Here is a 22,724-nt window from a genome sequence, read left to right on the forward strand (position 1 = left end):
CAACCACTCGGCCACACGGCCGGCCCACGGAGGGTTATAGATAGTCATTTTTTCCTCTGTTTTCGGGTGGATAAGGAAAAGAAATACGAAGTAGTCGTACAGGGTATCCTCCGTCACGCACCATACGGTGCCTTCCGAAGTATGTATGTAGATGTAGATGGCTGGAAAAGCGAGAGTTTTCATCAGTATTGCAGGCCGTGAAACCCAGCATTCCAAAAAATTTGATCTTGAAATTTGACTTGTTATTTTTTATGTTGTTGTTGTTGTTGTTGTCTTCAGTCCTGAGACTGGTTTGATGCAGCTCTCCATGCTACTCTATCCTGTGCAAGCTCCGTCATCTCCCAGTACTTACTGCAACATACATCCTTCTGAATCTGCTTAGTGTATCCATCTTTTGGTCTTCCTCTACGATTTTTACCCTCCACGCTGCCCTCCAATGCTAAATTTGTGATCCCTTGATGGCTCAGAACATGCCCTACCAAACGATCCCTTCTTCTTGTCAAGTTTTGCCACAGACTCCTCTTCTCCCCTATTCTATTCAATACCTCCTTATTAGTTACGTGATGTACCCATCTAATCTTCAACATTCTTCTGTAGCACAACATTTCGAAAGCTTCTATTCTCTTCTAGTCTAAACTATTCATCGTCCATGTTTCACTTCCATACAAATAATTTCAGAAACTACTTCCTGACGGTTAAATCTATACTCGACGTTAACAAATTCCTCTTCTTCAGAAACGCTTTCCTTACCATTGCCAGTCTACATTTTATATCCTCTCTACTTCGACCATCATCAGTTATTTTGCTCCCCAAATAGCAAAGCTGCTTTACTACTTTGACTACATTCCATGATCCTCGTTTTGCTTTTGTTGATGTTCATCTTATATCCTCCTTTCAAGACACTGTCCATTTCGTTCAACTGTTCTTCCAAGTCTTTTTCTGTCTCTGACGGAATTACAATGTCATCGGCGAACCTCAAAGTTTTTATTTCTTCTCCATGGATTTTAATACCTACTCCGAATTTTTCTTTAGTTTCCTTTACTGCTTGCTCAATATACAGATAGAATAACGTCGGGGAGAGACTACAACCCTGTCTTACTCCCTTCCCAACGACTGCTTCCCTTTCATGCCCCTCGAATCTTATAACTGCCATCTGCTTTCTGTACAAATTGTAAATAGCCTTTCGCTCCCTGTATTTTACCCCTGCCACCTTCAGAATTTGAAAGAGAGTATTCCAGTCAAGTTATTTTTTACAGTCACAAGTTTTCAGTAAGCTTTGCAGTATGAGTCAACGAATGCTTTATTTATGAAATGATTTAAACGTACATTGTTATGTAAATTCCAACAATTACGAACAAAACTTTAAAAAAAATTGAGTGTGCAAGGTGCAGTCGCTTAGAGATATAATTCACTGTGGCAAGTGCTGCCTCAGAGGGCGTAGCCGACGTCAGAGGCTGGGGTGGATGCGAAGTTGGCCGAGGTGGAGGCGGCCGCGGTGGTGGGGGCGGCGCTGGTGAGCCCCAGGTAGCCGTCCAGCCAGGCGGCGATGCGCGGCAGGTTGTCGGTGCTCCACTCCGCCTCCTCGCGGATGGTCCGCAGAGCGTCTTCCAGCAGCATCTCCGCCGGCCCGAACTGGCCCACGCGCGAAACGTACAGCTGCGACACCTGCGCAAGCACACTTCGCGTCACCTATCGCCTCTTCCCCAATCCACTCCGGCAAAGTAACTGCCTGTTCCCTGAAAATCTTCCGTAAATAGCAATAGACGACAAGAGAAGTGAAGAACCAAGTTGTAAAACTTGTTAAATTTCATGGTTGTCCTGGAATGACGTCTTGGTTTGTTTCAGTAGACACGTCCTTCTATTATTAATACCAGTCTAAAAGGAATCAATTAATTCCAAGATAGTATGGGCACTATTTCAGCATTGCGATTGCCTAGGCATCAACTTTTTGTCATTTAATGCTCCTAACTCTACATCCTCAACCACTATGTGCTAAGAGGTTTCTTGGGTGTCCTCACACATGTAGTTCAAACTAGGCTGTTATACATTCTGATGTCATACTGTAACAACAACGACTCTGTACTATTGTACATATAAGTAATACTTTTCATCTGATATTACGATAAACTTCTGTAATTGATGTTCTGATTTCATTTCTTTTTGTTTCATGCCATTACGTAAATAAGTTTCAATGTGAATATTAATTTTTATGTCAAATGTCAAGTAATATTGTGATAGAATTGAAATGTAACAAATGTTGAAACTGTTGTAAGATATTTAAAATTGTATCTGTGCGTCTGGTCCATACGTAGGCAATGTGTTAGGATATGTAGAATGCAAAACCTCAGGTGAATACCCGGTCTGTCAAGGAGCGGTAAAAGGTGGATGGCAGGCGAGCGCGGGAAAATGCACTGCACGGCACAACGGGCACAGTAGTAGCTGGAGTTTGGCACTGGTTTGAGTAACACCTTCTGGAGAGAGGAGGCTCTCCTGGAAGACATAGCTTCACTGAGCCTCGGGTACGCCGTTCCAGCGCACACACAGCATGCCAAAATTCCATAGGCACTAAATGGAAAAGTATTGCGACGCTAAGAAGAATTCAAGTGCCGATACGTCAAGAGCCATAGCTGTGGTTGTAGGTGTGCTCTGTGCCTCGCCAACCTGCCGCCCGCCAACCGCCGCATCGATACTAGCTGGTTGAAACTTTTAGTACTGTATTCGTATGGATCAGAGAGTGAACTGTGTTTGTTTGGTGCAATAATAACCTAAATTTTACGATAACTTTTCCATCATTGAATTATCCTCACAACTAACCTAGACAGGGTCCTTTCCAAACGTTGTGCAATCCGAGTGTCCCGAAATGAAAATTAAAAATTGTGTTAATAATAATTATTTGCAGAACTAGCTAAATTAGAATGGTGTTTAAAGAAATGTTTTGTTAATGAACCAGTAAATGAATAACGAAGGTCTAACGAAGTCGAAAGACAACTTTAGTATTGATATAGTAATGAAGTTTTATTATTTCGAGACAGATTTAAAGACATTTAAATGAGCAGAAAATAAGATGAAAAGAGTAGTAACTTATATACTGGAAATCTTGAATGAATAATAAATTCAGTAATCTTTTTTTTTTTTTTTTTTTTTTTTTTTTAATACAGCGATCATAACAGTTTCAGGGCCCTCCCTTCATTCATTTGAATTCTGAAGTGTTCTAAATTGGTTTGACCAGCAAAAGTTAAAGTCAATATAAAAGTCAAAATTTATCAGTGTTTTATCTTTATCAAAATTGATATTTTGTGTATGGCATGAAAGTACAATTTCTAGGGTAATTTATGCCAGATTTCAATCAGATTAATAGACAGTATAAAGTTTTATAGTAAACATTACAGTGTAGTATTATGTATTCATGATCTTCGATTTCAGCACAGAACGTGAAATTATCAGTTCAATAGATTTTTCTGGTTCTAAAATTCTACTATATTACGCATTGTTATAACTTGTTGTTTTGCATGAATATATACCAACTTGTACAGGGAAGAAACTCAGTTGATGCCTAATTAGGCTGGCTACCGTATTATTGTCACATTGATAGTACCTTCTAGTTTGCTTTTGATCCATCCTGACGTGTGATTGCATTTCGAACTTACTTGACGGATCATTGTTATTATAGAGCGGATTTAAGTCTGATTTGCCACCATTCAGTTACACGCGGTCGATATCTGAGCGAAAATCCTTTCTCATAAGGTGAATCCCGCTCACTTACCATAGCACATGCTTTAACGAGTACTGTGTCAGGGATTACAATACTTGTACACTTTTTAATGTAAAGTAGAGCAAAATGAAAAAGAGAGAGAGAGAGAGAGAGAGAAAAGAAAACTGTAATATTAGCTTCTATGTTACTTCAGATTGTTGCCACTCATCTAGGCTTACTTCAATGGTTGTACCGTATATGGTCCATTATTTGTTTGATTGTTGTAATACGACGTCCACCGGACGTACTCTTCTGACATTTCATTTTGTGACGGTTGTGTAACTGATCAACTGTATTCAGTCAAAAAGTACCCCAGAAAGCAAGTGAATTGCAACAGAGCTAGCCACAGGAAGGCAAAAGTGCTATGCATTGTGAAGTGAAACACGGAAAACAGGCGACATCCTGGAATAGAGCACAGAGTCCGCTGTTCGAGCACAGGACGGGGCAGCATGCCCTGAGTCATGAGGGCAGCCACCGCCTGAGCGGAGAGCCGCCAACTCGCTGGAGGTCACAGCCGCCTCTATGGTATCGTCAGCTGCACTGACATGGTACAGGTAGAGACGTCGCTAACAGCAGCATTGGAGTGACGCCACGCTCGGTCCCAATCGTTCCGCTGTCAGCAGTACCTAATATCTATTGTTTTGCATGAGAGGCAACTGGACGCCTCAATCGAGTTGTTCCTAATGTACTGTGACCAACGGCCCGAATAAAGCAGGTAATTAAACAAATCTACTGTCATCCTGATGTCTCATTTCACTCTCCATGGGTGACAATCCATGGCTCATTTAGCACTGGCGTCATATCATTGACGTCGCCTTCTTAGAGCAACATCTGAACCTACAATCTACAGTATGGTGAGTCCAAGAAATGTTGGTCATGGTCGTGCATTTTGTAGAGTAGACTTTATTGCGAGCAGAGAACCAGTGATTTGATCTAGTTTTAGAGGTAATAGAAGTTAGTTAGTGCCTATTAGATGTGTACAATGTAATCCTGAGGGTCACTCAGCGCGATGTACAGAATCAGTTCCAGTAAAATGTTATACATGTAATCATTAGGGGAGTATGGCTAGGAAATGCCAGGAGTCAAATTAGATGTAAAAATTAACGTATTTTGTTTACCTGTCTTGTGAATGTTAGTTCTCAAAATGAGTGTTGTCAAGGACAAAGTTTCGACCGAACCTGAGACGCAAGGTGTCTCAGAGCCGGAAGCAGTATGCATATTATCATACATAAAAAGTAGTGACAATTAACAGTGGATAATACAGAACTGCATTGGTTGGTAGAATCGCAATCGTCACAACGTGGTGTAGTTTTGTCAGTCGCAAGTTTAACTGCTCCCTTGTCTGGTAAGGCAACCGAGGATGTGCAGGCCTCTGTGGGAGAACGTGGAAATCTGGCTGAGGTGGATGATTGGTCTGATAAGGGATTGTTGAGCGCTGCAAAATTTAGACTAACAGAGGAAGCTAAAACTTACATAGGGTATACAGAAGCTCTTAAGGAAGCCACAATATTCGAAGAAATTAAAAAAGGTTAATTCAGAGATATTCGAAAAGAAACAATGCCAGACACTGTAGGGGAACAATTAGAAGTAATAACTAAGAGAAATATGGAAACTGTGGAACAAATTGCTCACAGGATAAGAAAAATTAATGGAGGTACTAATGAATTAGAGCAGGATGCTGCAGTCAATGACATTATTTAGCTAGAAGCCGAGCAGAGGGCGCTCCACGCTTTTTTAAGAAGGTTGCATGCAGAACTGTCAAGATGTGTACGGACAGGGGGCCTGACGGATTTGCGCACAGCAGTGCTGTTAGCTATAAAGTGCGAGGAGATCGCTTTGTCGACTGTAATGCAGGGTAAACTGACAATATGTGAAGCTAGTATAAAATGTTTCAGATGTGGACGAGTGGGGCATGTGTCGCCAGCCTCAGGGTGATGTGAATAAAGTAAGAGGGAAGAATAACGTGTTAAACGCCAAGTGGACCCCAGGTACACGTATGGTCATTCCCTGTAAGGCTTGATGCTACAAACTCGTATGCAGAGGTGGACTGTGCGACAAGAAGAACAGTAGGAAAAAGGGTTGCAGGGTATTATTGGACACAGAAGGGCATATGATGGTCGCCAGTAAGTACCTGGTGGAACATAAGCAATGGGATCCACCTCAGTATAGATTGCGTGGAGTGCGGGATAAAGATGTCACACTATTATGATCGGTGTACCTACACTTTTACCTAGATACGGTTCAATTTAAGCAATGTGTAGAGATTGTGTCTCACATGAGTGAGGGCTACGACGTGACTAACAGACCATGCGGCATTAAATGGTTGTGGGGGTTGAACGATTCCTCTAGTAGGTTGACGCGATGGACAGACTAAGTGAATCTGATTTTTAAGACACGCATAAACTTGAGAAGAAGCACGGAAACGCAGATAGCTTAAGTAGAAAAGTGTCAGTATTACACACTGGGAGTAATGAGCATAAGGAATGGCAAAATGCACAGAGATCGGATGACAAATGTGAGCAACATTTTAAGCAGTCACAATTTTGTATGCAGGATGGGCTGCTATGCAGAGGGACTAAATTGGGACAGTGGTCAGTGGTAACAGAGAAGCTAAGGAATAGAGTGCTACAAGAAGCTCATGATCACATAATAGCGGGTCATGGAGGTTGAAGATCTACTAAAAGAAGTGTGGCAGAAATATATTGGTGGAGTACAAGGCAGACGGACGTAAACCAGTGTGTGCGGAATTGAATACAGTGCGCAAAGAGAGCGGATTTGTGTCGAATAAGAGTACCATCGCAGAGGTTACCTGAAATATTAGCACCATTCAGTAAAACACCTGTATGGATTAAGTATGAACTCGTAGTCATAGATCATTTTCAGGATACGTAGAAATGGTAGCGATGCCAAACCAGCAGGCAGCAACAGTGGCGAAAGAACTTGTAAATAACTGGAAACTGAAGTTTGGAGTGGCTGAAACGATAGTAACAGACCAGGGAACGAAATGTCATATCTATTCAAGCAATTGTGTAAGTTACTGAATGTGAAAAAGTTAAGGACGAGTCCTCTCCATCCATAAGCCAATGGAAGAACTTAAAGGGTACATAGGACAATCGACAAGATACCTAGATATTACGTTGACTTACATCACACCAACTGAAATGCCTATTTTTAGCATGTCGTTTCTTCCTGCAACTCAAAACGGCATACGAATACAGGATTATCGCCTTAAGTAGCAGTAAATGGTCGCAAAATGCCATCACCGTTCGACGTATTGGAAACGAACAAAGGGAAGACTGGGAGTCTGTTAAGGAATCTGCCAAGTTGAATGAGGAAATCTGGAATAGAGTACAGAAGGTAAATACATAAGCGCTGGAGAAACAGGAAGAAGCAGTGGGCCGTACAGCAAGAATGCCACGTATAACGTTGGCAGTGGGGGATGCTGTTAACTTTGTATACACCGAAGGGTAAGACAAGGAATTTTTTTTGCGAAGTATCAGGGGCCATACCACGTGGTACAGACTACATCGCCAGTAAATGACAAGATTCAATTGCTGACGAGAAGGACAGTTGTGCATGTAAGGCTGTTGAAATCTTTTCAAGGTTCAAATGGTTCAAATGGCTCTGAGCACTATGGGACTTAACTTCTGAGGTCATCAGTCCCCTAGAACTTAGAACTACTTAAACCTAACTAACCTAAGGACATCACACACATCCATGCCCGAGGCAGGATTCGAACCTGCGACCGTAGCGGTCACGCGGTTCGAAACTAAAGCGCTTAGAACCGCACGGCCACACCGGCCGGCTCTTTTCAAGGGAGTGCGGAAGTTATTCCATGGATACAAGACGCAGACCAGAATGGGAGAGTGAGGAGAAAGATATCGGAAGATAAAGAAGAGGTTGTGAATGAAACAGTAACGAGGAACCCTTATGGAGTAAGGCCTAGGAGAGAGTCATTTAATATTTTTTTATGGTTAGGTATAGATTTAGTGTAAATAGTGTTAAGCAGCTACGTAGCAGCAATGAATTTAAAGAGGAGGAAAGTGATAGATATTCCTGCCCCGTAGGTAAGTGGAAGAGAAGGCGAGATGATGAAGCTCATAGCGGGACTACTGTTCTTCGTCGGCATAGAAGCATTACGGAACCAGCACCTCGAAGGGGAAGTGCTGGTCGCAACGCAGAAGGACGTAGTGACCATCAGCCATCGCTGGGTGATACATGTGGTATTCAAAGCACGGGAGATGCGAAACGAGGTGAAGAGATTAGTAGAAGTATTCGACAATTTCAGTCAGGGAACGAAAATGCACGGGATACTCAAAGGAAGTGTCCGGGTATGTGAGAGAGTACACTGAGCGTACGAGAAATAAGGAGCGAGACGACCCCAGTACGTGAAGGACGAGAGGTTGGATCGACGCTGGAGATCGGCTTATGAAAACAAAATTTGGTACTGCTGATAAGAAGACATTCGAAGCTTGAACAACACCGTAGAAGACATTAAGCAGTCATCAAAAGGGAACAAAGCAGCAGGTAGGCAAGGCTGTTATGATTTGCGAAGCAATCTTTGTCAAGTTCTTCACGATGCTCTGACATATATTTCAATGGAATGTATGGTTGTTTGTAAAGTTACTCATTGACTTCATTTCTATGATTAACGCTAGTGCCGCCTACTGACTTGTTTAAGTCTTAGATAGCTTAATCACCACAGTCAGTTTGACACTTGTTTCTTTCGAACAACAATGGCACTGTCAAATAAGATCCGTGTGATATTCATTCTATGTGCTCACTTTCACGAATTTCTATAAAAGTTAGATTTAAATGTAAGTATGATACTAACTGAAATTCTGTATTGGGACACTGAGCTGCATATTTATGTTATTATGTACATATTTTATATCGTTAATTTCCTTGTGCATTTTATTCCACATCTTCATTCTGATGAAATTCTGAAACGAGTAACGCTTAATACAGAGTTGTGCGATCAAGACCTTTCTATACTTCAATGTTGTGCCGAACCCTGGACCGACTGCAAGCGAATATTTCAGCGTTACTGTGGGTCTGTTTCAGCAAGGCATTTGAAAAACTGAGTTCCATATCTTATCCTTGCAACTGAAACTGTCAGTTTCCATCACAGTGCACTGAAGTGGTTCAACAGATGTCTAAGAAACAGGCACCAGTGAACTGCTTGTGTAATGGTGAACAGCTTGTGGAGCGGAAAAATCGTCATTCGAAACTAGACTTCATGTGTCACTCAGGGTTCAGTCCTTGGTGTTTACTTTTGTCCTTGTTCTTCAATAGGACAACACCACCCAGTATGAGTGCCACACATAACAATATTGCTTCTACGATCTTTAGGAAGTATCTCGACTTCAGCATGGGCATTTACAATGGGACTTCAACGGAATCATGTGTGACTCAAATATCACCAAAAGTAGATCAGCGAGTATTTCCGTGAAGCACTTCCTCCCATAAACCTTCCTTGTGCCCAGTTATCTTATCAAAAAATAGTAAACCAACTTAGAATAATCCTGGATGAAAATACAAATTACGCGTAACTTATTACGACAGCAAACAGGATATCTATCTCTTCTCTAATCGTAATTCAAAATTTTCTGAACATATAAAAAATTACTGTTATTTATCCTGCCGAATTGTTAATAATGTAATATAGTTCCTTCTTGTTTCCTCCATTGGTACATTATTTTTCTTCCAAAGCAAAAGAGTCTTCACCTCGTCTAGTCCACAGTTCCTAGTTTTGACAGTAAGTTTGTCACTTATCTGATGTCTGCTTCTCCTTAAAATTCCATCTTACTTTAGTGTATCCTCAGTCCATATTCTATATTTATTAGACCGTTCACCTCACTAAGCTGTTCATATTGTACTTCGTAAATTTCACAGAAGGTAGTAGTGTCATCACCGAATCTTTTCAGTGATATCGTTGCACGTTCAATTGTAATTTCACATCTAGATCTTTGTGTTTTTTCCTTCAATGCTTCTTCGATAGACTAGCTGAACAGTACAGGAGAAAGGCTACATCCACGCCTTACGCCATGCTCTCCTCGTCTTCCATTCTTATTGTTGTCTCTTGTATTTGTACTTATTATACTAATCCCCGTCGTTACCTACACAATATCTCTTTTTGTAAACTCCAAACAAATTCCACCGCTTTTGGTTGTTGATCTTTTTTGTATGTTGACAAATTCATCAGAGTCTGGCTTCATAATCATGAGCAACGTCAGAGCTGCCTATCTGGTGCCTTTACCTCTCTGAAAGCCAAACTGATCCTTATCTAACAGTTCCTCAACTCTCTTTTTCATTCTTCTTTATGCTCTCATGGTCAGCAGTTTAGATGCCTCAGCTGTAAAGCTGGTCATGCTACAGTTCTCGCACTTTGGTTCTGTTTGAATCGTATTCTTGCAGACGTCTGGATGGTATGCCTGCAGACTGTGCACAATGACATGAATAATAATTTAGTTGCGACTTCTCTCAGTGCACAGAACTGTTATCTATTCAATCTTCCTTGTTTGATTTCATCTATTCCAAAGTTCTGTCAGTCTCTGACTCTAATAGTGGATCTTGTATGTTCCCCAAATATAAGCCCATTGGTCTTGGTATAGAGCCGAAAATCAAAAACAACAAAATTCGTCTCGTGTGTGTGTGTGTGTGTGTGTGTGTGTGTGTGTGTGTGTGTGTGTGTGTGTGTGTGATTTCCTAAGGGACCAAACTGCACAATACTTAAAATAACTTATGGGGCGGGATGGGCAGCGCAAACAGTGTCATGGCGCCTCAAACCATGCTGCCACTCCGCGCGGCTCACCTCATGTGAGATTTGGACATTTCATACTGTATATGTTCATACTGTCTTTACTCTCAACTTGACATATAATTTTAGTTTCAAATATCTTTGATTGTGGTTCTGTAGGTCAGCTTAAAGTTTTGATGAGTTAACGTAATACTCTCCCCAGTGTCTGCCATTTGTCCAGACCAGAAGTCCAAGTTCTCAACAAATTCATTCGTACCATGACTCTTACTGCACCATTGTCAGACCATACACATAATACGAATACTTTTTTACGTTTCTCTGTTTTATTAAACTTCGCCAACAGTGTCCTCACTGTTAAGTGTCAATGCGCTACTTTCTAATCAGACTTTGGCAGTCACACGGGAATCGGCGGTGGAACACTGTTATTTGGAGAACAATGACTGAAGATTTCACATGTTTTACAATTTACAATCTATTTGTATCGTAGTTCCAAGGGAATAGGGTTAACGTTAGTTTTAGGTCTCTCTCTTTATCTCAAAAGTATTTAAGTTTTGCTACAAGTAGTATGGATCGAAACTGAATGCAATGGATTTAAACTGACTTAGAAAACATTTGCTTTTCGTGTCAGCACAATAGTCTTATTAGCTAACGCATATATATTCAGTCGTAGTAGTACATAACAAGACAAATAAAAACCTGACTGATCAAATCTGTATGCCAGAACGGTACTCGGACCCTGTCCCATGTTTAGTAGAGGTGTATCTTAAAAATCCGATATTTTTTTAAATTGGGTAAGTCGTTAGCTTAACTATCCAAGAAAACGCTGTCAAAATTTCAAAGCGAAATTCGCATTCGTTTAGATTATATGTGCATAGAACCGAGTGCACATCGGGTAGCGGCTCGAAATTCTTCCATTATATAAAGATTTGTCAAGGGATGAATTACTGGAGAGATGTTTAGGTGGCCACACACAAAATGCGAATTAAAGTTTTAATTCCACTATTTGGTGATTAGCTCTTAAACACTTTCACTCCGGACTAAAAGTCGTTGCAATGCCGTCGTATTTAGCAGCGGGCTTATTCAATGAAGGAAATTCATCCCTTCTAATAGTCATGAACGAGGCAGGAATTGTAGTAGGCACGCAAAGCTTTAATTACGCCGAACAAATGGCTAACCAGCGCGTGAGCCGGCAGAATAAACGTAGTTCGTTGCACTCGAAGGAAGGTCGGAAAGCTCGGAAATCACAGCTGCAAGTGCAAAGCGAAGCCTGTGAAGGAGGAGGAGGATTACTATATGGTTCTGGAATCGCAGATTAATCGGTAAGCATTGTACATTATTGTTAACTTCCTTGAATTTCTATTTTCCGAGAATTTATTTTTCAAACGCGTTTATCTCGAAATGTCTTTTTTCACATTTGAGTGCAGTCTGACTCAAAAAGTAGAGAACCGATCATTATGAAAATTGACAGTATGGTTCTTTATAAAATTACGAATCATACGAACCAAGATGATATCATGATTTTAAGGGTATTTTTCTTATCATAAGTAGATAAAATATCATGAAAATCGAAGTAAATTGTTCCAACTCCTGCGAAATTTTTATTTTTCATTATTTTCACTTGCATTGAGGATCATATTCTTAGAAAATAAGTTATTAATGTAAAATTAGAACCTTTTTGCCTTCAGATTAAAATCGGAATGGCTACACTGAACGCAACTGTAGAACTATACTCACAACCTTCATCGGACAACACAGAGTAACTTGGTTATTTTTGACTGAAATTATTCAAAATAATTCCCAAAACCTGTTCGAAATATGAATAAAATGATGTCAAAATTTGATTAAATTCTAATTAATTCTTCCCATCAAAAAAATCCCAAAAATCAGTGTCAAACAGCCTCCTAATGTGGTTCCCCCCCTTAAGCATAGATTGGAGCCAATGCGACTAAAAATCAGATGAGATTAAGGGAAACTATGGAAAACTTAATTCTGAAATGTCAGATGGGGATGAGACTCAAGCACATTCACCCAGAATGCGAGTTCAAAACTTATCACAAGACCACGTCGGCCGGTGGTAAGTCTACATTATATGTACGAGTGTCAGCATATAATGGTACCAAAGACGGTGAACCATAGTTTCAAATGTTTAGTTCCTTATACAATCTTTTGAAACACAACGTAGAACAAATAAGTGGTTTACCGATGTAGTAGTATATCTTGACAGTGATTTTCGTAGATCTTAACGCAATTAGTACGAAACAAAAGATGCCTGAAGATATGATGGTCCTTTATTACAGCACATAACTTAAATGAACTAAAATGGCTTATTTCTTTGTCAAATATTACATTTGTCTCATGGCAGGAAAGAGGGTTTCACGGCCTTCAACAGTCGCATGATTCCTGAGGTGTTAGGAAAAGACACAGCCAGTGGAATAAACCCGTCTCTACCAATCATCGAACCCCGGAATAGTGATCCTCCAACCAGGTGTTTTACCTACTAAACCACTGATTCATTTACCCAATACTTCTGTGACAGAAAATTCTGTATCGCAACACACAGAATCAATTAATGGAGTGAAACAGACAGTCCACAGATTTTCAGCCATTAGTAGTACTCACTGTCCTAAGAATTTTCTCCTGTCTCTCTAAGTGTATTGAGGATTGCTTCACTAGACCAAGCGTAGAAAGGAGTAATCAAGCCACCCTAGGCTCACAGAAGTGCGTGTAAGTACGAGTGTCGATAACCTGTACTAGATCCTGAGGCACTATTCCTCGAATTAAAAATAAATTTTTGTGGACTGGCAAGAAAGCCAATCCACTAGGACGGGAGGCCGAAGGGCACGCGTTTAAGCTCACGCAGTCTGGCGTGAGGTCTGGAAAATGACAAGGAATTGAGACTAGCAAAAAAGGTACGTAGCTTCTGGAATACTTAACTTTAATCCATGATTGGTGAACATCGGTCTGACGGTACATGCATCACAAGATAAATAGCAATTGATAATGGCGCCTTGCTAGGTCGTAGCAAATGACGTAGCTGAAAGCTATGCTAACTATCGACTCGGCAAATGAGAGCGTAATTTGTCAGTGAACCATCGCTAGCAAAGTCGGCTGTACAACTGGGGCGAGTGCTAGGAAGTCTCTCTAGACCTGCCGTGTGGCGGCGCTCGGTCTGCAATCACTGATAGTGGCGACACGCGGGTCCGACGTATACTACCGGACCGCGGCCGATTTAAAGGCTACCACCTAGCAAGTGTGGTGTCTGGCGGTGACACCACATAAATATATAAATCCGTTTTGAAGTTGAAACCGCTAAGAATGTTGTTGCTGTTGTTGTTGTTGTCTTCAGTCCTGAGACTGGTTTGATGCAGCTCTCCATGCTACTCTATATCCTGTGCAAGCTTCTTCATCTCCCAGTACTTACTGCAACCTACATCCTTCTGAATCTGCTTAGTGTATTCATCTCTACGATTTTTACCCTCCACGCTGCCCTCCAACACTAAATTTGTGATCCCTTGATGCCTCAGAACATGTTCTACCAACCGGTCCCTTCTTCTTGTCAAGTTGTGCCACAAAATCCTCTTCTCCCCAATTCTATTCAATACCTCCTCACTAGTTATGTGATCTACCCATCTAATCTTCAGCATTCTTCTGTAGCACCACATTTCGAAAGCTTATATTCTATTCTTGTCCAAACTATTTATCGTCCACGCTTCACTTCCATACATGGCTACACTCCATACAAATACTTTCAGAAACGGCTTCCTGACACTTAAATCTATACTCGATGTTAACAAATTTCTCTTCTTCAGAAACGCTTTCCTTGCCATTGCCAGTGTACATTTTATATACTCTCTACTTCGACCATCATCAGTTACTTTGCTCCCCAAGTAGCAAAACACCTTTACTACTTTAAGTGTCTCATTTCCGCTAATAATACGAGTTCAATAAATGTTGTCAAATACGGCTTGGTGTGTGTATGACGGTGATGTAGGGCGGAGGGTACGTGTATCTTTGATCTTTCCCAGGTTCCAATGTAAATTGAATTCATACCAGCTCTATTCGGTCATTTAAGCTGCGACGGTTTTAGGAATCTTCCTTAACATTGACTGTATGCATGAGAAAGCCAGAGTCACTAGATTTGCATCTCATGTCTAAATCTGTTGCAATATGCGGAGGCACTCAGTAATAACAAAATGTGCAAAACAGTATATTATATTAATATTTAATAGTATTTCCAATAAACAGCTGTTACAGAAACATTAGCAATGGGCCCCCAAATGTGGCGTAAAACGGTACACCGCGATTCTCAGTCCCTCTTGTCATCTAATGTTGTGATTTCCATGTCGAGATCTCCCTATTATACTTCTGTAAAATGATTTTAGAGCACACTGTGAATTTGACTCTTCAGCATATTACTCGCTGTTATCGGAAATACACTGACGGAAAAAATCGTGACACCAGAAAATAATTAATATAGAGTTACGAAATTTCTGGAATACATTTGTCTAGATGACATATTTAAGTGATTAGCATTGCAAGATCACAGGTTAATGTAAGCGTGAGATAAGCCATTGCAATGTGAAATTCTGGTACATTAATTACCGGCGTAACTGCCAAAATGTTGAATGCAAGTGAACATGCATTCATTGTACTGTACAGTGCCGAATGTCAGTTTGTATGATGGCGTCCCTTGCTTGTTGGACTTGTCCGGTCATTACAGGGTCGGTTAATGCTGTTTGCGGATGACGGCAGAGTTGTCTTCCGATGATGTCCCAAATGTGCTCGACGGGAGACAGATTTAGTGATCGAGGAAAGCCAAGACAACATGTCGACACTCTGTAGGGCATGAAGGTTGCACAGGCGGTATGAGGGCGCGCGTTATCTGGTTGGAAAGAACCCACTGTTCATGAATGGCAGCACAACAGGTCGAGTCACCAGACTGACATACAAATTTGCAGTCATGGAGCTCGGGATTACCACGAGAGTGCTCCAATGTCACACGAAATCGAACTCCAGACCACAACCACAGGTGTACGACCAATGTCTCCAGCATGCAGGCAGGTTGGTTGCAGGCCCTCAACTGGCCAACTCCTGACCAAAAAACGGCCATCACTGGCACTGAGGCACAACCAGCTTTCATCAGAAAGAAACGATAGATATCCACCTTTCACTCCAATGAGCTCTCGCTTGAAACCATTGAAGTCGAAAATGGCAGTGGTTTGGGGTCACTGGAATGCACGTTATAGGTCGTCTGGCTCGGGGCTGTCCTTGTCTACATCTAAATCTACATGATTACTCTGCAATTCACATTTAAGAGGTTGGCAGAGGGTTCATCGAACCACAATCATACTATCTCTCTACCATTCCACTCCCGAACAGCGCGCGGGAAAAACGAACACCTAAACCTTTCTGCTCGAGCTCTGATTTCTCTTATTTTATTTTGATGATCATTGCTACCTATGTACGTTGGGCTCAACATAATATTTTCGCATTCGGAAGAGAAAGTTGGTGACTGAAATTTCGTAAATAGATCTCGCCGCGACGAAAAACGTCTTTGCTTTAATGACTTCCATCCCAACTCGCGTATCATATCTGCCACACTCTTTCCCCTCTTACGTGATAATACAAAACGAGCTGCCCTTTTTTGCACCCTTTCGATGTCCTTCGTCAATCCCACCTGGTAAGGACCCTACACCGTGCAGCAATATTCTAACAGAGGACGAACGAGTGTACTGTAAGCTGTCTCTTTAGTGCACTTGTTGCATCTTCTAAGTGTCCTGCCAATGAAACGCAACCTTTGGCTCTCCTTCCCGACAGTATTATCTATGTGGTCTTTCCAACTGAAGTTGTTCGTAATTTTAACACCCAGGTACTTAGTTGAATTGACAGCCTTGAGAATTGTACTATTTATCGAGTAATCGAGTGCCAACGGATTTCTTTTGGAACTCATGTGGATCACCTCACACATTTCGTTATTTAGCGTCAACTGCCACCTGCCACACTACACAGCAATCTTTTCTAAATCGCTTTGCAACTGATACTGGTCTTCGGATGACCTTACTAGACGGTAAATTACAGCATCATCTGCGAACAACCTAAGAGAACTGTTCAGATTGTCACCCAGGTCATTTATATAAATCAGGAACAGTAGAGGTCCCAGGACGCTTTCCTGGGGAACGCCTGATATTGCTTCAATTTTACTCGATGATTTGCCGTCTATTACAACGAACTGCGAACTGACAGAAAGCTTTCCGGAAATCTAGAAATACGGAATCAACTTGAGATCCCCTGTTGTAACAGTTCGTAGTGTCACCGTGGTGCCAACTGCTGCTCAAACTGCTGCTGCAGATGCAGTACGAGGAGCCAAAGACGTACGCCGAACACGGTGTTCTTCCATCCCGGTAGTACCCCGCGGCACTACCGAAACAGGCTTTTTTTGCGACCGTATATTCTCGTGACCCCGCTGCCAGAAATCATATACAGTGGCACATTCCTGCTGAGTCCAGCTTCTCTTAGCCCTGATACACGACCTTGTTCCAACTCTGTGAGGTGATGATAATGGCGTCTTCCTCCGCTTAAAGACATTCTTGACTAACATGAAGTCACCACGTCAAGTCTCAACATTAACTAACGCCCACGACCGTCACAGCGTCTATTTAAAACAAACTTTGTTTGTGTACTGATAGTGGCGCTGCTAGCGCAACTCTTATGGTACTGACGCGAAATCTTAGAAGATATCTTTCAGAAAAATGTTGATGGTGTGAGGACAGCAACCAGCCACAAATTTACTTTCAGTTCCTTTATTCAAAGGGTACCGTTACCGACTTCGAATCGTTGTGATTCATCCTCAGACGGTTTACAGGCTTCCTTTATGACATGTGGTGTGTTTTTTTACAGATTAATGGTAATGAAACGTCGGTTTGGAGTGTTTGTTTTCATAACATTCGTCCAACAGATATAAATACATTCCCACTGACCGAGCGAGGTGGCGCAGTGGTTAGCACACTGGACTCGCATTCGGGAGGACGACGGTTCAATCCCGTCTCCGGCCATCCTGATTTAGGTTTTCCGTGATTTCCCTAAATCGCTTCAGGCAACTGCCGGAATGGTTCCTTTGAAAGGGCACGGCCGATTTCCTTCCCCATCCTTCCCTAACCCGAGCTTGCGCTCCGTCTCTAATGACCTCGTTGTCGACGGGACGTTAAACACTAATATCCTCCTCCTCCATTCCCACTGCATTCTTATTGTTGCACACGTAAATTGTTCTCACTGAACACTTTAGATTTGTCACTGAGAAGATTTCTACCACGCACCATATGTTTTGATACATACAAAGAGCTTACAAACACCATCAACATTTGTCTTCAAACAACAGCCACGGTCTCCATCATGTCAAAAATGGTTCAAATGGCTCTGAGCACTATGGGACTTAACATCGGTGGTCATCAGTCCCCCATAACTTAGAACTACTTAAACCTAACTAACCTAAGGACATCACACACCTCCATACCCGAGGCAGGATTCGAACCTGCGACCGTAGCGGTCACGCGGTTCCAGACTGAAGCGCCTAGAACCGCTGGGCCACAACGACTGGCTCCATCATGTCATCATATGACAAAATTGCATCATCTTTCAGATGTAGAAACAGCCCTACCAACTTTCGTTTATCTGGCACAACTCCTTCTTCAAGCTGCGATTTTTTCCGCCAGTGTAGTACGAAAATTTTATGATGTTTCCCCCACAGCGCATGGACAATAATACTTCATGTGTCCATCTCCCCATTTCGCAGCAGTCAGTTTAATAAATATTCGAATTTCTGTTTTATTATGGTAATTACTTACATCTATTTCATGTCTGCCACACGATCTTGTCACAAGCTAGCGGTTCTAGGCGCGCAGTCCGGAACCGCGTGACTGCTACGGTCGCAGGTTCGAATCCTGCCTCGGGCATGGATGTGTGTGATGTCATTAGGTTAGTTAGGTTTAAGTAGTTCTAAGTTCTAGGGGATTGATGACCACAGATGTTAAGTCCCATAGTGCTCAGAGCCATTTGAACCATTTTTTGTCACAAGCGTCAAAGTGGCCTCGCCTCTGAAATATAAATGAAGTGAATATTTGTCTGGATCCTGCAATTAAACGCGGAACCCTCTTTCGCTTCCGTCCGTACATTTCAAACAGTTCTGTGGAATTGTGTCGCTGCTCCCAGCAGTTAGCTGGGAAGGGCAGCAGCTGCTATCGACAAGAGACTGTGGGCTTCTAACGAACGGTGCGAGCAATTAAAAACACACTGTGTCTGTCTGGTGCAGCCGAACGGAAGGGCTGTCGGCGGAAGCGCTATTGTCTGATGACCGGCTATTGCACGTGACGTACTAATATCGTTTTTTTGTTTGAGAAACGGATTTAAAAAATATATTGTTTTATCTTATGAGTGGCAGTTTTCGTCCATGAAAGCTGCAGACAGTACATAGGATAAACACTCGTTCAAACATTGAAACTAATCATTTTTATGGTCTGAAAACGAAAATACTTAAACTGTGCAGTTAAATGAAATTAAATACACAAAATTAGAGATTGAAAGATGTTGCGTTTATTATTCAGAAGGATTGGAGGACGTGTTATATTACGACATAACTAACTACTACTCTGTAGGAATCAGCATAGGTTTCGAAAAAGACAATCGTGTGAAACCCAGCTCGCGCTATTCGTCCACGAGACTCAGAGGGCCATAGACACGGGTTCACAGGTAGATGCCGTGTTTCTTGACTTCCGCAGGGCGTTCGATACAGTTCCCCACAGTCGTTTATGTACAAAGTAAGAGCATACGGACTATCAGACCAATTATGTGATTGGATTGAAGAGTTCCTAGATAACAGAACGCACCATGTCATTCTCAATGGAGAGAAGTCTTCCGAAGTAAGAGTGATTTCAGGCGTGTCGCAGGGGAGTGTCGTAGGACCGTTGCTATTCACAATATACATAAATGACCTTGTGGATGACATCGGAAGTTCACTGAGGCTTTTTGCAAATGATACTGTGGTGTATCGAGAGGTTGTAACAATGGTAAATTGTACTGAAATGCAGGAGGATCTGCAGCGAATTGACGCATGGTGCAGGTAATGGCAATTGAATCTCAATGTAAACAAGTGTAATGTGCTGCGAATACATAGAAAGATAGATCCCTTATCATTTAGCTACAAAATAGCAGGTCAACAACTGGAAGCAGTTAATTCCATAAATTATCTGAGAGTACGCATTAGGAGTGATTTAAAATGGAATGATCATATAAAGTTGATCGTCGGTAAAGCAGATGCCAGGCGGAGATTCATTGGAAGAATCCTAAGGCAATGCAATCTGAAAACAAAGGAAGTAGGTTACAATACGCTTGTTCGCCCACTGCTTGAATACTGCTCAGCAGTGTGGGATTCGTACCAGATAGGGTTGATAGACGAGATAGAGAAGATCCAACGGAGAGCAGCGCGCTTCGTTACAGGATCATTTAGTAAACGCGAAAGCGTTACGGAGATGATAGATAAATTCCAGTGGAAGACTCTGCAGGAGAGACGCTCAGTAGCTCGGTACGGGCTTTTGTTGAAGTTTCGAGAACATACCTTCACCGAGGAGTCAAGCAGTATATTGCTCCCTCCTACGTATATCTCGCGAAGAGACCATGAGGATAAAATTAGAGAGATTAGAGCCCACACAGAGGCATACCGACAATCCTTCTTTCCACGAACAATACGAGACTGGAATAGAAGGGAGAACCGATCGAGGTACTCAAGGTACCCTCCGCCACACACCGTCAGGTGGCTTGCGGAATATGTATGCAGATGTAGATGTAAGAGAGAAACAGAACTGCCTTGGCAATGAAGAGGAGTTACCAGTCCAAAGAAAAGAGGTGTTTGGACGTTTAATTTTTGAATTTGTAATTGTAAGGAAACCAGCAATTCTTGCCCTATATCTCTGAACAAAATATGCAGCGTTTAGATTAAGGGTTTACAGATACGATATTTCGTCCGCGTTGATGACGTATAACAGGGTGGGCCACGGTATGCACAGCTGCATGCGAACACGATGTGCTGCAGACTTGCGGTCCGAGTCTCGGCGTGTCTCGCCACTGCTCGGCCCTTCTCGGAAGTCTTCGGTACAATGTGACGTTTCCTTTAGCACTGCCGTGCGGCAATTTTTGGTTAGTACGTCATTCACTATCTCCACAGAGTCGCGGTGTCAGCAGTGTTTGTCCTTCGCTATTTGCTCTTGGTACAAAGGAAGTTCACAGCTCCAGTGGCTACTTGCACTAAAAGCGGCAGTCTAACAATCTGTTGGCACAAGCCTGTGAAAATGAATAGGAATGACAGAAGGGAAGGATGAGACTTCTCAGAATCTATTATTCGGTCGCATATCGACAGTTATCGCAAGTTTCGTTTGGAACCACATTACGACACCATACAGAACGAATTAGAGATTCAGTTGATCTGGAGGCACTCTGTGCTAAACATTCAGGCATTGAGCACGTGATGAAATTGATACAGAAATCAAATTTTCTGAGCTCGCTCGCATAATTACTCTGTTAGTTACCACAGTTTCCGGTGCAATTGAACGAAGAGTATGGAGACTGTAATATTACTGCAAAGTACGTTGGTTAAATCAAGGGGCATGATTGGAACAATTTTTCTATTTCAAACCCGCTATTGTGGAATTTATGAAGGAAAAAGGAAAACAAGAACAAAAATTAAAACATCCGGAATGAACTGCAGACCTTGAGTTTTTGGTGGACTTCACTCCACACCTCAAGGGGAGAAACAAGTTCTTTCTGACTGGATAGGGATTCACATTGCGAATGGGATACATTGCGACAAAAAGCATCGTCCACTTCGCTTAAGTTCCCTGGAATTACAGAAAATGCGAATTTTGTAGAATTCATTGTGGTGTCCAAAGGATTACAAGTGTGCTTTTCTAAATGTTTTGAGGACACTTCCTATTTTACATCTCTTTTTGAACTGTTTTCGATACCACTTACCCCGCAGTTGAAAGTGCCCTTTGCAGATGCAGATAGATCTGACCGATCTACAGTGTAACTCCCGTTTAAAAGACAAATTCTTTTACATTAAAACCGTCCAAGAGTTCTACGTTGTTTATCTCAGGAAGAATTCCTACATCTCCATTATAAGGTTGCAAAATGATACAATATTTCGATCAACATATGCGCGTGATAGGTTTTTTCCGATTATGAAACTAAATAAGTCACGATTAAGTGGCAAAATGAACGACGAAATTCTGCAATGTTATCTGCACCAGTACGTTTTCCGACAGTTACTACAGGATAATAATTTTATTATGTCTTCAGCGCTCCAAAAATAATTAAATAATACTGAAAATTTGTTTTGTGTGTGATCTATGTCGTTGAAAAATATGAAATATGAAACCAAAGCGCAACAACGTTCCTTGTGCGACTGCATTGTCATTTAAATGCATCGCGTTCGCAGTTTCCCCCTCCCCCCCTCCCCCCCTTTCCCGCTCCTACCATTCAGTCAGTGTGGGATTGTAGAGGGGTAAATACGCAGCCAGGCCAGGCAAGAGAGCTCTACACACATACACAGCGCACTGCACACTTGCAGAATTCGTGGCCATGATTCATGTACAATGTTTTCACCAGTGCTGTATGTAAGATGGGTAGACCCATGGCCAGACCCTGTGGTACAGGTTCTACCAATACTAATTTTACCAGAATAATTCTCGAATTGCTGTTTGAGGTTTATTAATTTTACAACATTTTAATACCCAATTTACTATTTAATGAACTGATAAGATTAAAAAATTAAAGAATTTTCACTGGTCTCTTCCATTCTTCAATTCTTCCTGTTTTTCATGGATATAAGTCTATATCTTATTTTAGTTCAAAATGTTCAGTGTGTGAAATCTTATGGGACGTAACTGCTAAGGTCATCAGTCCGTAAGCTTACACACTACTTAACCTAAATTATTCTAAGGACAGACACACACAGCCACGCCCGAGGAAGGACTCGAACCTCCGCCGGGACCAGCCCCACAGTCCATGACTGCAGCGTCCCAGACCGCTCGGCTAATCCCGCGCGGCTTAATTTAGTAATATCTTTACTTTGCTTTTGCGTGTCACTCGCTTACAGGGAAGATACAGCCACGATGGGAGTTCTGGGTATTGCACTACAGCCATCGAAATCTCTCTATATATAAAAGA

General features: G+C 41.8%; 1 protein-coding gene across 1 annotated transcript in view; it reads right to left on the reverse strand.

Annotated features, from left to right (window-relative positions):
- Window positions 1-1,282: 1,282 nt before the first annotated feature.
- The window catches only part of LOC126485007 (aminopeptidase N-like), a 260,634-nt gene continuing 239,192 nt past the window's right edge, over window positions 1,283-22,724 (reverse strand). The window contains exon 17 of the mRNA XM_050108615.1: window positions 1,283-1,665. Within this exon, the coding sequence (XP_049964572.1) occupies window positions 1,429-1,665 (237 nt within the window). The 3' untranslated portion in view covers window positions 1,283-1,428. The remainder of the gene's footprint in view (window positions 1,666-22,724) is intronic.

Source organism: Schistocerca serialis, chromosome 1 (genome assembly GCF_023864345.2).
Source record: "Schistocerca serialis cubense isolate TAMUIC-IGC-003099 chromosome 1, iqSchSeri2.2, whole genome shotgun sequence".
Lineage (NCBI taxonomy): Eukaryota > Metazoa > Arthropoda > Insecta > Orthoptera > Acrididae > Schistocerca > Schistocerca serialis.